This window comes from Indicator indicator, chromosome 10, assembly GCF_027791375.1.
Source record: "Indicator indicator isolate 239-I01 chromosome 10, UM_Iind_1.1, whole genome shotgun sequence".
In the NCBI taxonomy this organism is placed as follows: Eukaryota; Metazoa; Chordata; class Aves; order Piciformes; family Indicatoridae; genus Indicator; species Indicator indicator.
This window is the reverse complement of record NC_072019.1, coordinates 18,331,248-18,347,899: the sequence shown is the minus strand read 5'-3', so window position 1 is coordinate 18,347,899 and position 16,652 is coordinate 18,331,248. Positions and strand designations below refer to the sequence as shown.

At 45.1% G+C, this 16,652-nt stretch overlaps 1 protein-coding gene across 2 annotated transcripts in view; it reads right to left on the bottom strand.

Annotated features, from left to right (window-relative positions):
* XPR1 (xenotropic and polytropic retrovirus receptor 1) overlaps positions 1–16,652 on the bottom strand; it is a 121,758-nt gene that overhangs the window by 7,170 nt on the left and 97,936 nt on the right. Inside the window, exons 10-12 of one of the 2 annotated variants that reach the window (XM_054384486.1) lie at positions 13,530–13,695; positions 13,124–13,129; positions 10,745–10,936 (exon numbers count right to left, since the gene is read on the bottom strand). In XM_054384486.1, coding sequence (XP_054240461.1) covers positions 10,745–10,936; positions 13,124–13,129; positions 13,530–13,695 — 364 coding nt within the window. Of the gene's footprint in view, positions 1–37; positions 44–10,744; positions 10,937–13,123; positions 13,130–13,529; positions 13,696–16,652 lie in introns of both variants that reach the window. The other variant, XM_054384488.1, reaches the window with a different exon arrangement.

The following is a 16,652-nucleotide window of genomic DNA, read 5'->3' as shown; positions in this document are numbered from 1 at the left end:
CTCCTCCTCACTCTCTCACCAACTGGCTCTGCAACACATTCAGCTCCTGCAAAAATTCATTAAACCCTGAAATCACTCCCTGGTAAAATGCTCTAATAGGAACTAGCCTATTGTCTTCAGCCCTGGCCTCTGAGTCCCTTCCTTTAATCACTTATCCTCCTTTCCCTCCTGCCTGCAATTCTGTTTGATACCTTCCTTCCTTCTGCCCTCATTGATATTCAGCTGGTGTACAGAAATATGTTTCTGCTCTAGGCAAGCAATTATATCTCAATCTCCACTGGCTGGTCCTAGTGGCCCTCTTCACTGCTGCTCAGGGGGCTAGAAAATCAAGGCATTCATATTCTGCCCGGAGGCTCCCTCCACTTCTGGCCTGCCAGTTCTTCAGGAGCTCTGCATATGTATGATGATGTCAGGGTCTATTTAAGCAGAAGCTGTTTCATCCTGTGTTTTTTCTTTGTTTAATGATGTGCTAAACAACAACAAAAAACCCTCACAGAGGGATAGTCTCAGGATGAGAGAAGCAGCACTCTGGCCACCTGCTAGATCCCAACCTCTCCAGAAAAAAAGACCAAGTCTTCACCATGCCATGATCCACAACACCCATTTGGCAGTTCACCCACCCAGCAATAGGTACATGAAGGACCTTTCTGCTCATTGCTCCAAAGGGCACCCCCATGTAGCAACTTCCTCAGCCACAGTTATTAAAAATAGCAGGTGCAGGACAGAACACCACCAGCACAAAGCCTCTGTGTGCAAAGTTGCAGGTGCAGCTTTGGCCTCCCTGTTGATGGGCAGATTTCAATATATGGTCACATCAACAAGTCTGCAACTTGGAGGTGTTCAGCTGAGTCAAAGAATATTTAAGTTGGCAGTACCCTGCTATCTCCACTTGATGCAAAGAATCATAGAAGTATTTTGGATGGAAAAATTCTCTAAGATCATTAAGTCCAACTATTAACCCAGCACTGCCAGGCTATCACTATACCATGCCCCTCAGAACCACATCTACGTGGTTTTGAAACCCCTCCAGGGATGGTGACTCCACCACTTCCCTAGGCAGCCTGTTCCAGGACTTGACAACCTTTTTCGTGAAGAAATTTTTCCTAATGTCCAACCCATACCTCCCCCGGCACAACTTGAGGCCATTCCCTCTTGTCCTATCAGTCAATGGGAAGCAGCATGACACAGGAGCCATTTGCAACCTTCACCACAGAATTTCCATTTAGTTTACCCTACAAAAGTCAATTCTAGTAGTCATTTTGCACAAACACACCCACAAATTGCTCCAGAAGGTCAACTAGATAAATAATGGAAGGCTTCCACCTTTGAACTGAAGCTGTGAATGGCCACAGTCCCAGAAAACAGTTAAAGGCACTTGCAGCAGCAGAATTTACTGCCTGCAAAAATTGCTGATAGACAATATCTTGTATCCCCAAGACAGCCCCAGGGGACAAAGTATCTGACCAGCATTCTGAGAGAGTCCTACTCTGCAGAAATTACAGCCCCTTCTAAAAACAGGCAAGAGAAAGGTTGCTTTCCATCAAAGAGAGATAGCAAATGCTCTCCTGAACGCAGTTAATATTGACTTTGCTTCCAAAGAATACTATCTGTTTACCCTGCTGAATTATTTGGGGCAGTGTAAACACCATAGAGTATTCACACAGCAAAAATCAATGCCATGTATTATTGAAGACCTGGATAAGAGCACAATGGCCCTCGATAAGCATTCCTGGTGTGGTAGCCACTGCAGCTAGCTGTGGTTGCTGCTGATGGTGAAGGCTGTGATAAAAGCTGTAAGAAGCATGAGGTTATCAGGAAACAGACATGTAAAGCCCTGCCACATCACACATAACTCTGCCTCCAGCATCAACCAAAAACCTCTTGGTCAAGGCATGCAGACTTCAGCCTCCTTTGATGACCAGCCTTTCAAATCACAGATTTAAGCAGAACCAGCCCCAAAACATAGATATTTACAGTGTGTTAGCTGAGCACAGGCACTGGAATACTAAGCATACACCTTCTGCCGCTCAGCCCAGGGGTGACATGTGCCCATTAATTCCATCCCAGCACACAACAGGAGGGGGTCAACAGCCAGAAGTGACTTATCTACATAAGAACTGCCCTCAGAGTGACATCCCCAAGCGTTTGTCTAACACCTTCCTGCTTGAAGTGCGTTTTTACAGCTCCCTCCGTAATTATACATCCTAATGAGGGAACAGCAGCAGCGTTGCCTTCTGCCCAGTCAGCACGTACCACCATTTCACACTGATCAATAGCAGAGCTGTGACATCATGGTGGACTTCATGCAATAAAAAGGCAAAGAACCCTGAGGTGCACACGGAGGACTCAGCATCCTGTGCTGATGGGCTTTGTCAAACACCAACCGTTTGGTACGAACAAGCTTCCCGTTAGATTCTGCAAGCCTCTGCTATAGCCTCCAGGCACAACTGAAAGCAGAGCAGCAAGATACAGCACAGCGAAGAACTGTCAGGAGGCAACATCTCCTTTCTTCCCTGAGTTAGATTCTATGTTTGTGGAGCAGGGAAATCCCCAAATCATGTGTTGACTGAAAATACTCTGCAGGTTTGCACTGGGTTTGTAGAAGAAGACAACTGTGTCTAATTTCAAGACACTTCAGCGATCTCATTGCTTGTTATCTCACAAACAGAAGAATGCCTTTTCATTGCAAACAGGAGGAAGCAATTCAGGCATGACTGAGATTTGATCTGAGTCTTCTGATGGTGGCTTCTCTAGCATTTGAGAAGTATTCTTGAGGGACATTTAACTGTTACCTTGAGAGGATGGAGTTTCCAATCTAAGTGTTTGCCAACAGACTCACTAATAAGAATATCTGGATTAATAATCAAAAATAACTATCATGGTAATGACGGCCTTTGATGGACAAGTTAGGGATCAGGATACATTGTCTGAGGTGCTTTGAGATCCCAAAGCAGATTTCTCCACAATATAACAGCAACCAAAAAAACATACTCAAGATTAAGAATATTCTTCAATGATTCTGCTGTATCTCCTCGATTTCTGCAGCACCATAGAGCTCCAGACCTGCACACATCTGACAGTTGCTTTTCTTAAAATGTTCCATTAAAAGAAAACCAAAACAACTCGGGCTTCCCCTCTCTTAAGTGCTCATGACATGATGTATCAGTAGGCCACCCTTTTTGCTTGCACCTTATTTACTGGTGTTCCCTTCTCCAGTCACCTCCAACACTGAAGAGTGTGAAGGGATACAAGCAGTACTGCCAGTCCACTTCCCAAATCCCAGCTATTAAATTCCATCTCTCGGCTGCAAGCTTGAGAAGCCAATGCAGGAATCACTCAGCGGCAGGGTGCCGAGGCTGCCTCTCCCCCACGGCGCAGCTGCCAGCACCGGGAATGTCCCCCCTTGACATTTGTAGACTTACAAAGCATGGGGAGATTTCCCTGTGGGATTTTATGCCTCATCTGTGCTGACGTTGGAGGTGCAGCTCCCAACATGGTTCTCTCATCCCCTCCCCAGGCTCCCCACGGAGCACAGGCTGCCAGCTCCTCCCGCCTTCCCCATTCACTTACCGCAGGCTGCTGGAGAGCGAGCTCCTGCCGGCACCTCTGCCCTGGCCTGGATGGTCCTGCTGCAACTCTACTCCTCACCCTTCCCAGCTCCACCCTGAAGCACCACCACCAGAACAGGTGTCTAAGCAATTAGAGGAGCTAACAAGCCAGCATGGAGAAGCTGGGCTTGCTCAAGGTGTTGCAGAAATCCACGTCAAAGCTGGGAGGAGGTCAGAGGCCAGGATGGAAATGTTTGCCCATGGCAATGCCTCCAATTCTTCACAAATGACACTGCTGCTGCTCTGATAGAAAGGATCAGAAAGACTGACTAATGAACACAACTCATTACTGAAGGCCTCCCGGGCACAGGATGACAGGGTTTCAGACAAAAATTCATTTTAGCTCACAGCAATGTGACAGACCTTGCTCGTTTCGGCTCCAAATAATCATCCTGATGGAGTTGCCAGTATGTTGTGCTAAGGCAAGCTGCACAAAACCTGCAAGTATTAAGGCAAGAAGCCAGATAATCCCATCACAAAGTTTGTTTTACTTCAAGAGGTCAATCAAAGCACCCTGTAAGGCTCTTGTGACACCTAAATCAAACATCTGGCTTCCCACAGTGCTGACAGCTCTTCCAGTGATATGAAAGAGGGGGAACGATGGGAGACCTCGTACCAACATACAAGGGATAAGCTAGGGAATAGGATCTCACATGTGGTACTTGCTTTGTTCTATTTGGAATGGGGATTTTTAGGAAAGTTTTTACTTTTTTTTTTTTAAAAGAAGATCTGTACTTAAATTCTCTATGTCCACTTATTTTGCCTTGCCCCACTTCCCACTCCCTAGAAATGAAATGGCATTTCTCAGCTGAGTTGCTACAAGCTGTGGCATGGATATCTGACTTCTATAAAAGTCCTTTTAGGCCCAGTTCTCACACCACCTTGTTTTCCTCTCCCGCTGTAACCACTCGGGATCACAGTTAATTACTTTTCCACCTAGCAGCAAATTCACTCCACAGGAGTTGCACCCCACAGTTTCTAACATGGTTGTAACAAGGGCTAAGTACACAACCCACTTCTCAGTCTATCAGCTGGCAGAGAAGAGCAGAGCTATGGTGCACTCGGGTATGCTCCTCCATTCCCCAGCGTACCAGAGTGTGATGTCCCCACCATCCTTTCCCCCTTCCTGCTGGGTGCATCACCACCCTTCACCTGTACGTCACACCTAAGGGAACTTCAGGAAGCTGCAGTGGGACACACCATGGGAGAGGGAGAAGCAGCGATGCACTCTGGCGGAAAGTCGTCTGCGCCAGCAGTGTCACCAGTGCTGGCAGCTGAAACCAGCGTGATTAACGAGGAATGGGCAGCGGTTACAAGACCTGGGAATCTTCCACCCTGTTTTCAAACAGCAGCACGTTTCCCATTCATCTTCATCTGGCCAGAGCTGGCAGAACCTCTCTGTTAGTAAGGGATGGTCCAACACCTTCCTGCAAAAGCCCATTAATCGAAGGATGGCAGCTCACATCTCTATTCCTTGGCAAAGCAAGGAGTTTCACTGTTTGCTTTCATGGTGGCTTTAAAAAAACCAAAACTATTTAGACACCACTTCAAGAGAGAAAGCTCATTTCTGAGGCAAGGATGAGAACACAGAGCACTACCCTTTGGAGACAGCCCTATTTAGTTAACTTCTGTATTTTTAATTACTGTCAATTTCCTGGGCTGTTTAATGAGAGAGGCAGTGTGCGTGGCAGTCACATTATCTTAGACCCACCAAAGGCTCTTCAGGGCACTTCCAAGCCAATGGCAACTAGCATTCAGCACTCTTATTTGGAGTACCTGGAAAGAGCGTGGGAGCAGTATGAAAGAAAAGAAGCTTACTCAACTTTCCAGGCCATGTGAATTATCTTTAGAACAATGCAGAGGTTAATAAATAGCTGGACACTAGCCACAGACCACAAGGATTTTATTGAACAAGGTGTGTAAATCAAACTGACCATGAAAACTAGCATAAATCATCTTTCCTTTCAGTCAAAGGATAAAATCCCACACAGCCAATTTTAACTCAGTAATGTGTTCCTGAAAAAAAACAACAAGGTAACCACACAAATGCTCAGGCTGAAACAGAAAACCCCACAAAATAAGGAAATGATGGAAGACTACAAAGCACTCAAGGAGCTCTGTTCTTCAAGCGCAGAAGACAAATCTACATTCCAGGTGAGTCAGATATATTTTGATGACACCACATAAGCCAAAGGCATCAAGGGAAGAGAAAACTGACAGCAGCAAACCCAAGATGCATCTCATTTTACAAACAATAAAGTTGGAGCATAAATCATGCATAAAGCTTAAGAATCGATGAGCACTCTTAGAGTAGTACAATACCACTCCAGTTGTATTGTTTCTCCTAAGAGCTGAACACCTAAACGTGCTACCTTACAAAGCCTGAACCAGGTCTATGTGAGGAACAAAATCAAGGCTGGCTCTTCTACATATGTCAGCATATCTTCTTAAATGCAAGTGCACTTAAAACAAAAGGAGATCCCTGTGGCTTGCTACAATAAACTGAAGTGGAAGCAGCTCTACTGCTGCATTTGTCAGAGAAAGCCCATCTGCTTTTGGCAGCATGAAAACACTGCAAAAAGCAGTTTGTGTCAAAACAACACTGCACTTGGGGTAAATATTCTGCTGCAGACTTGAGCTTAATCATTTGGAGTCATCATCTCTGGAAGTGTTCAAAAAAACATGCAGATGTGGCACTTCAGGGCATGGGTTAGTGGGCATGGGGGTGTTGGGTTGATGGTTGGACTTGATCATCTTAGAGGTCTTTACCAACCTTAATAATTCTATGATTATCAGTAGGTTTCTGCAGGGATTAAATAAGGCAATATAATATTCAGTTGGCTAGCTCTGGGGAAAGCTACTAAGCACTGCCAGAGAAGTTGATGCCAGGGCTGAACAACTTGATGCAAAGCGAGGGTCGGAAAGAGCCTTGGGGCAGCAGAGGCTCCTGCTCGGCCGCGTTGCGAGCACACACACACTTGGGTTGCTAGGTAGCTTCAAGTTACAGATATGCCTCATTTGCCTGCGCAAGCACACCCTGCAGGACTATGTTTACAGAACAACGTGGCCTTGGCTTCCCTTTCCTTTGAGTGATATAAAAATACTGAGAATTCTTCCTTCAGGAGCTCAGCAACAGTTGTCCTTGGGCTGCTGCTGCCACCCCTGCAATGTGGTTTTGTTTCTGAGTCCTGATGAAGCTGGGCAGCTTGAATCAACATTTGGCCACACAACAACTGTCTGCTCTCTGCTATTTTATGTTGTGGAGTGGTTGCTCCCACCTCAGCTTCACTAATTGAGACAATATCTGAATATCAAAATGATGTCTTGGAGTTAACTCTGCCAAAATAGTCTTAGTCCCAGGACAACATGATTGCAAGTTTGGGAGAGAAAACCTAACAGAATTTACTATTGTACCAGTCTAGGGGGATTCTAGCCCACCACACTGTAACACATCCCAACTGCAATTAGCAGAGAAAATTGCATTCTGCATCTACATCAAAAGGAAGAAAAATAAAGAAATGGCTTTTATGAGGGAAGAATCAGAATGATGCACTGCCTGACCAATGAGAATTATTAAACAGTGGTATTTGGGGGAAACTCAAGTACTCCTCAAGCTCCCATCGTACACTGGGTTACTGGGAGGATCCTTAGCTACAGGAGTTTTGGAGAAGGGGATAGAGCAACACAGAATCACAGAATGGTAGGGGTTGAATGGACCTCTGGAGATCATGTAGTCCAACCTCCCTGCTAAAACAGAGTCATCCACACAGGTTGCCCAGGATCTCAGTGTCCAGGTGGGTTTTGAAAGTCTCCAGAGAAGGACACTCCACAACTTCTCTGGGCAGACTGCTCCAGTGCTCCGGCACCCTTACAGGAAAGAACTTTTTCCTTAAATTCAAGTTAAACCTCCTGTGTTGTAGTTTGTACCCATTGCCCCTTGTCCTATCATTGAGCACCACTGAAAAGAGCCCATGTGACCTTGAAAATTCCACATGTGACTAGAAGAAGCATACATCACTTAATAAGGTGGCATTTGCACATTAGTTTGAGCTGTTTTCCAGCAAGCACATGAAAACATAGCAGAAGAATGCTCTAAGTGCACTCTGTATGAATTAGCTGGCTTTCAGCACCAACAAATCCTTCTGGCCACACAGTCCATCTTCACACAGATGTGAGGTAAAAATCCTATACAGCAGCTACAAATTCCTCAATGTTCAAACTGAGGGAAGAAGACAAGCCTTTCCAGAGGGCTGCAATGTCCCCAGGAGTCCCAAGTGCAGAACAGGCACCGGTGTACATTACTTGACCTCAAAGAAAAGGTCACCAATCACCCCCTCATCCTGGCAGCCAAAAGCTGTCATTCCAGAGGTACAAGTCATAGGCTTACAAACACAGGCATGAAAGACTGTTTAAATAAAACTCCTCTTACCGCTGCAGTTAAAGGTTCATAACTGCAGTTTAGAGCAGGTCTGAGAAGCAAGGACCTTTATCCATTTGACACTCCTTTTGGGCAGTGCTTGCTCTCTCACCAGCAAGCAGTTAGCCCCCAGCAGATGTTTCGTAGGTAAGGGATGGGTGTTCGCTGTCCTTCAGCAGAAACACAGGTGTGGGCGAGCAGCACATCTATTTTTAACTAACATCACAACAAGCCAATGGTAGACCATCTGACTCCCAGTTCAAAAAGAACTGGGAATTTATGTAAACCAGAGAGATAAAAATGGATTCTTAATGGGCACAGTGTATCAGAAAGAGCATTTTTTGTCAGGATAGGTTTGCAGAGCTCAGAAAGCACAGCAAGGTCTTTTGGCAGCCCTCTGAAAAACAACTACAAGCCCAGGCACAGTGACATTTACAAAATCTCTGCTAACGTGTAATTTCCAAAGGCCACCAAGCTTCTAAAGCTTTCTGTACAATACCAACAACTGCAAGCTGTTGACTCCCACTGACAAAACTGGATGGACAAAAGCTGGGAGTCACCGACATCTCTCAGCAACTGGAACAAGCCCCGTGCCTGGCACGTAAACACCTCATTACAACCCACTCCCTGCCAGACGTGAACAGCAAACCGTTATGTATGGCAGCAATGAGGAGGAGGGTCAGCAGTACTGGCACAGGTGCAAGCTTCAAGGGGAGCAGAAAGAGGTCAAACCCTTCAACAGGACGTTTTGACAGATGCTGGTTTTCCTCTTAGCTCCTAATCTACCCCAACCTTCCCACAGAAGGCTCATCCAGGGTGTCTCCCAAGGGAGAAGCATTACTCAGCCTCCCCAAAGCAGGCACTGTATATAAAAAACATATAAGCAGTGACTACAGCCAGGCAATCTGTATTTGTCTCGTCTCAGGGTTTGGCAGTGGTGACTAACTGGACTGCAGGGCTGGAACTGAAGAGCTGCAGAATGTCACTGAGCAAACACATTATACCAGGAACAAGCTCTGGGGACATGGCAGCAGAGAGGAGATGTGCAGAGGGGCCAGGCACTGTGTCCATCACTGATGTTCCCACCCCAAGTCTGCCTGCACCTCCAGATACAGAGTGCTTGACTTCCAGCCTTCAGCCAGCACACCCCAATGCACTGCTCTGATGTTACAATGCAAGGCTTGAGGAACATTATCCCTGTGACTTCAGGCTCAGCTATGGCCAAACAGCAATTTTATGGCCACAGGAAGGTTTCTAACAATGCTGCCACCCCTCCAAAAAACCAGCATGTTAACTAGAAGGATGCCTTGAACACTTCCCCTTGCCCCACCACAACCTTATTTCAGGGTAATTGCTCCTAGGTGTGCACAGTTGCTAATTTCTGGAGCTGTGGAAGGCATGCATTTTCAAAGAAAAGAATACAGCTGTTAGGAGTTTGCAACAATGAAAGGCAGGGCGACTGCCTGAAGTGCAGAAACTAAAAGTTTTTTTTTCCTTCAGAACAAGAGTAGAATCAAGTAATTGTCGTTTCCAGGGAGATGGAGAACTTCAGGGATCAGAGCTCAATCTGCAGTTAAATGGATTGGAAACAACTCCCTGCCAGCTGCAGAAAAAACATGGATAAAGACACACAGGAAAATCCAGACAGGGCATATTCCTGGCACTGTGCACATCTCCCTATGCTCAGGAATGATGGACTGACTTTATTTAGATGATCCTGGTTAGCTATTCATGAATCATAGAATGGCTTTAGAGGTTATCCACTCCAACCTTCCTGATATGGGCAGTGATGCCTCTCAATGAGATTTGGCTGCACAAGGCCTCATCCAACCTGGCCTTGAACACCTCCAGGGAAAGGGAGGAAGCATCCACAACCTCCCTGGGCAACCTATTCCAGAGTGCCACCACCCTCGTACTGAAAGACCTCTTCCTAAGATCCAGTCTGAACCTACTCTCCTTCAGCTTAAAATGGTTCTCCCTTGTCCTATTGCTAGACACCCTTATGAGAAGTCTCTCTCTCCAGCCTTCCTGTAGGATCCCTTCAGGTATTGGAAGGCAGTTATAAGGTCCCCTTGGAGTCTTCTCTATGTTGAACAACTCCATCTCCCTCAGCATGTCCTCATAGCAGAGGTGTTTCAGCCCTTGCATCATCTTTGTGGTCCTCCTCTGGACTAACTCCAGAGAACTGGACACAGTATTCAAGGTGGGGTCTCCCAAGAGCAGAGTAAAGGGGCAGAATCACCTCTCTCGCCCTGCTGGCCACTCTCTTCTCAATGCAGCCCAGGCCACAGTTGCCTTCTGGGCTGCATGAGGGCACTGCTGGCTCATGTTCAGCTTCTCATCAATCAATACACCCAGGTCTCTTTCCTCAGAGCTACTCTCAACCCACGTTTTCCTTATCCATCTCCCACTCAACTTCCCTTCACAGCAAAACCTGACAGGCATTTCAAGTTTCCTCCTGCTGAGAAAGAAACACAGAAGTTCTCTCTCACATTCCAGAAGTGCAGTCCTAATCAGACCAAGCATGTGAAAAATCCCTAAAAGAAGACCTTAAAATACCCTTTGCAAGCGAGGCAGACCTTTGCCTTTCCACTGAGATGTTTCACAGGTGCCAACAGACAAAAGTTGATGAGTCAGTGGGATGCCAAATTCTGAGCTTCTCTCATGTAAAGAGCAAGCCCCACAACTTTGCAGAAGGATTTTCCAAATGAACCAATACCTTTGTGAGTGCTGTAGAGGGCTGCAAATGTCACCACGAAGAAGGTGGTGGAATATTTTCCAGCGTTAACCAGATGAAAGGCCCGTTTGTTATCACGGTAACGGCGCAGGCACTGGATGAATCGCAACCAAGCAGGGATGCACTGGACAACTGCTCTCACTCCGTAGGAGTAGCTGTAACAAATCTGATTATCTGCAAGAGGAAAAAAGAAGTTTCAGAGAGACAGAATCTGTAAGTTTAAGAGTTTCTGTTGTTTTCCTTTCTGTAGAAGTTAGATCACTTGACAAAGAGCATTTCCCCATCAACACCTTGTGCTTAGGCACACACGTGTACACATCCAGAACAGCAAGAAGTTCATCACCAGAAAGTATCCTGAAGTCCTTTACTCCATCTTGGAGGCATTGAGAAGATAGGACATCAATAATGAATTCAGACAAACCATCCTCTAACTCATTCACTGCTGCCAGGACAATCAGCATGCAAGGAGATTAGAAATAACCTATTTTTAAATTCATTTTGTGCCCTTGGCAGAACTGTGAATAATCAAATTAAGGATGGAATCACAAAAGGCCTTCGACACTGGATTTTTGTGCATAAATGGGAGAGCATTTCCAAGCTCTGCAGGACAGCTCAAAAATGCTATGTTGCCTAAGATATCCCTGACCTATTTTTTTCTTGTTTATTGCAATAGGAAAAAAACATATTTCAGTTTGTGTTTGGGGTGTGGTTTTTGTTTTGTGTGTTTGGTTGGTTATTTTTATTGTTGTTAGGGTTGTTTTTTGTTTGGTTGGGTTTTTGGGGGGTTATTTTTGGGAGGGTTTTTTGGTTTTTTTTTTTTTTTGGTTGGTTGGTTGGTTGTGGGTTTGGTTGTTTTTTGTTTGGTGGTGTTTTGGGGTTTTTTTGTGTGTGTGTTTAGTTTTGATTTGTGTTGGGTTTTTTTTTAAAGCAAAGCTAGGGCATAGCCCAGCAACTAAGGTGAGAGGCAACTACATTGACATGACATTGTCCCACTCCTGATGTTTGAAAGTCTTATTTTTATAGAACAAGTGACCAGAAAAAAAACCCAGCTTTGCCTGGAACCCTCCAAGCATGCCACATTCTTGTGTTGTCTCCCTCACCACATCTAAACCAAACACCTCGCTGACTAACAAACATTTGTTTCTTTTTTACACTAATGGAGGCAAGGTTGTTCACCCTGGACAAAACTCTGGGAGATCAAATAGCAGCCTTCAAGTAACTGAAGGGGGCCTACAAGAAGGCTAGAGAGAGACTGTTTACAAAGGCCTGCAGTGATAGAACGAGGGGCAATGGTTTGAAATTACAGAAGAGTAGATTTAGGTTGAACGTTAGGAAAAAGTTTTTTACCATGAGGGTGATGGAACACTGGAACAGTTTGCTCAGAGAGGTGGTTGAGGCCCCATCCCTGGAAATATTCAAGGTGAGGTTCAACAGGGCTCTGGGCAATCTGCTCTGACGGAGGATACCCCTTGCTCACTGCAGGGGGGTTGGACTAGATGACCTTTGGAGGTCCCTTCCAATTCAAACCATTCTATGACTTTATTATTAGCTGCTAATTATCCTAAAGCACTGCACCCTCATTCCTGTTTGGGCTGGAATAAGACAAGTTGTTATCCACTCAGTTGCTTTATTTATTTAAAAAAAAAAAAAATTCAGTTACTTGCAATACTGTCATAAAGGAAGAGAAAAATCAGACGGATTGGATGAACAAAGCAAACACTGATGCTTATTGCAGCATACTGCAAATTCTTCCAGCAAAGTGTCAAAACCATCAGATAACAAATTGCCAGCAGTCACTGCTTGGAAATGGAAAGGCAACAGCCCAGTTCAGGAGGAGACAGGTACCATTTTTGCCCCGGGGAAGGCCAAAGTCAAAATTGATATGCCAGCTCTGGGGCTCTTCTGGCTAGAAAGAAGTGGCAGAGCACGCACAGCCCTGGCACCACAGCATCAGCTCTGACTGAATAAGGGGTGGCACTAACAAGCTCCAAGGAAGTTTCTCCATCCTCTCTTGCTTTAGGGCACTGTGTCAGGGCCTGTAAGAAGCAGGCTAGATCACCAAAAATCATGGTTAACAAGCTCATGCAACTCGTTTTCTTGCTGAGCAACAGGAACAGGCTGAAAACAAAACCAGTATGAAATAAAACAACAATGCCAGGAACATGGATTTCTCCTTCCAATCAAGAAGTGCCGTGTCTAAATTCTTTGATGACTATACACATCATGCCAAATGACTGGATTAGGAAATGAACACAGATGTGAAATTCCATTTCTCTGGATGGAAGCAAGCAAGGGCAGAATCTCTCTAATGCTGTATTTACTAGAAACGCCAATTATTTAATTTCCTGTGTCACTGGTAACCTTCTTCTTCAGATCAGACAGATGATTATGAAGTTGCCTTGCTCAGTGTTTTTCACAGAATCACAGAACGTTAGGGGTTGGAAGGGACCTCAAAAGATCATCCAGTCCAACCCCCTGCCAGAGCAGGATCACCTATACCAGATCACACAGGAATGCATCCAGGCGGGTTTTGAATATCTGCAGAGAGGGAGACTCCAAAACCCCCTGGGCAGCCTCTTCCAGTGTTCTGTCATCCTCACAGCAAAAAAAAAAATTTCCTCATGCTTACAGGGAACTTCCTATGCCTCAGCTTCCTCCCATTGCCCCTTGTCCTGTCACTGGGCATCACCAAAAAGAGCCTGACTCCATCCTCTTGATTTTCAGATCACTCTGACCACACTCACACAAGTTGCCAGAATCACTCTACCTGTATTTGCCAGAAGCCCCGCATTGTCCTCCCACTGAACCTCAAAGCTGTAGAAGCAGATCATGTATTCCAGATCCATAAGTATCACAACCAGGCTGTTGAGCTGATCAGCCAGCCAGAAATCTGCGAAGCCTACCTTGTGGAAGGGAGCAGTGAACACTCGAAACTGTCAGGGAAAAACAATAAAGAATAATTCATGACAGTGTCAAAGACATCTAAATGCAGTGGCAGAGCATCACAGCATTGAACAAATATGGAAATAACAGAAATACCTCAAGATTTATTGCTGACCTTCCCCTTGTGCTGACAAAAAAAAAAAAAAAAAAAAGATAACTGTCTCTTCGGTTTTAGTACAAATAACATTCCTGCTTTCCTCCTCCTTCATGCAACCATTCATGCCCCCTCCCCTTCTGATTTTTTAGTGGCAGAACAGCCCAGTCTCCTTCACCAGAGTTACCAGAAACTGTCTCCATGTAAGAACTCTACACAACTTTTTTTTCTCCTGCTCCTCAATTTGATCAGTGTTTTCTTTCAGACATTTATGTCCTGTTTATTGACATCTTTCACACTCACTTTCTTCCTCACACTAAACAGCAGATTACAGACCCTCAGCATGGCCATTAGTCCTACCATGGCTCTATTTACTTAACATGTGAGTTGTTCTTCAGTGTTAGTGTAAAAGTGACCATTGCTACTGCTGGATGTGCCAAAGCCTCTAGCAGGGAAAGAGTTAAAGAAAGGGCAGAGGAAATCCTACTGCATGTCAATTAGACTCCCACTCAATCCCAGCCCACTTTCCCTCTAAGCCTTAATGGCAGTTTTACTATTTCCAAACCAGACAGTTTTCATGGTCCATTACCTTTGATTACAACTCTCTCTTACCCAGTTAGTTATAGTTACTAATGGCAAATTTCTCAGAGAGACAGAGCCAGCACCATCCAGCAGTTCAGAGATTTATGAACCTTTAAATTAATGAAAGTGCAGGGTAACACTGATCTTTCACACTGCTCTCCTTATTAACTGAGAAGGTGCACAGTGACAGGAACCCGGGAAAGGACTGACATGTTCCCATCAGCTTGTAATGCCAATTTAAGGCTCTGGTCCTAAATTTTAAAGCCAAATAGGGGATTAAGACTTAGTGGCATAAAGCAGATATGGATCTTGACCCAGAAAGCACTGTGCTCACGTAGGACAGCAACTATTACAAAGGCTCAAACAGAGCCAGGCTTTGGAGAGCTCTGTCCTCAAGGCCCCCCAGCTGCAGAACAGCTTCTGCAGAGGTCAGAGAAACTACACCAACCTCCCTTTTGAAAAGGTCCTTCCTCTGTTTTCAGCACTCCCTGATACTATCTTAACCCATTTCATCACAGACCCTTCTTTTTTTTTTCCTGCAAACAATGACTAACTAAAACAAATGAAATGAAAACAGCTTCACGAGTTTTTTTCTCCATGAAAAAAAGAATAAAATCCATGTTTTTATAAAATGTAGGGAAAGACACTTAGCACTGCCAGATGACAGCATAAACCTTTTAAGAGAGTAGAAAAGAATAGAAGCTTTCCACCTAAAGGTTAGAGCAGACAAGGAGTCAGCAGACACAGCCATGACCTAGCTAAGGCACTGGCATCTCTGCCAGCTATCCTCAAGAACCTGAGCTGCCATTTGAACCTCCTGACCCTACACGTCAGGCACTGTGGTTTCCAACTGCTACAGCACTGCTGCAGCCCAGCTACTAGAGGGTGCTGGCAGGTACCACAGGCAACTGCTTGCTTCCCAGCTGCCAAGTGTATTCAGCATCCTCCACAGAAGACAGGCCACAAGAATAAAAGACCAAAAGCTGGAGTTGAACTTCGGTTTCAAGCAATCGGTCGCAATTATAGATCAACAGTTCCACAATCTGAGAACAGATTTCCTGGTGCTGATTACTGCAGTTGGAGTAAGTGCTGAGATGGTAGACATTTTAGCTGGAGCTAAACTCTTCTTAGATTTTCAGCCCTCTCAGACAGGCTCCCTGCAGAGAGTGTGGGCATGCAGACACTGTGCCATACCCTCTGCTTGGATCTGAGTCCTCCTGTTGACCTGCTCTCCTCAGCCTACACAAACGTTCTTATTAGCTCCACATCCAGCAGCAAAGGGGCAAAGAACACTCACCTAAGCATGTAGGTGAGAAAGATGAGCCTGGCATGGGAATTAAAATTTACTACAGGCTACATAACTTTTTCTACTTAGAGGAAAATTGATTCAGATGTAACCTGCAATCCCTCAGGGATTAGCAAAAAGGGGAGTTTTTAGGATGTCAGGTAGTGATAGGACTAGGGGGAATGGAGCAAAACTAGAAGTGGGTAGATTCAGATTGGATGTTAGGAGGAAGTTCTTCACCATGAGGGTGGTGAGACACTGGAACAGGTTGCCCAGGGAAGTGGAAGAATCTCCATCCCTAGAAGTCTTTAAGGCCAGGCTGGATGGGACTCTGAGCAACCTGATCTAGTGTGAGGTGTCCTTGCCTATGGCAGGGGGGTTGGAACTAGATGATCCTTGAGGTCCCTTCCAGCCCTGACAATTCTATGATTCCAACTCACAAGTACCAACAAGCAGTTGGTAATGGTTTTAAACTAAAAGGGGATATTTAGATGAGGTAAGGAAGAGTTTGGGTTTTTGTTGGTTTGTGGGTTTTTTTTTTTTTTTTTTTTTTTTTTTAAACTGAGGGTGGTGAGACACTGGCTCAGGTTGCCCAGGCAGGTGGTAGAAGACCCATCCCTGGAAACATTCAGGTTAGACAGGGCTCCAAGCAACCTGATCTAGTTGAAGATGTCCCTGCTGACTACAGGGTGGGAATTGAACTAGATGACCCTTAAAGGTCCCTTCCAACCCAAAAGCAGTCTATGATTCCATGATCATGGGCAGATGCAGTAAGCCTCACAGATCCATTGGGAAATGCTACACCACGCTGAAGTATGCTCCTGATTTGGTTCAAGGAAAAATGGAAGGTGCCAATAATGCTCTGCTACACCCAACATGTCAGACTCCTTGTGGCTGGCAATGAAACACATTGAGCATATGAAGAAAAATGCTCACCAAATAAAATGTATGTGAAGAGCATAGTTTTAAGAATTGTGTTATTTAAA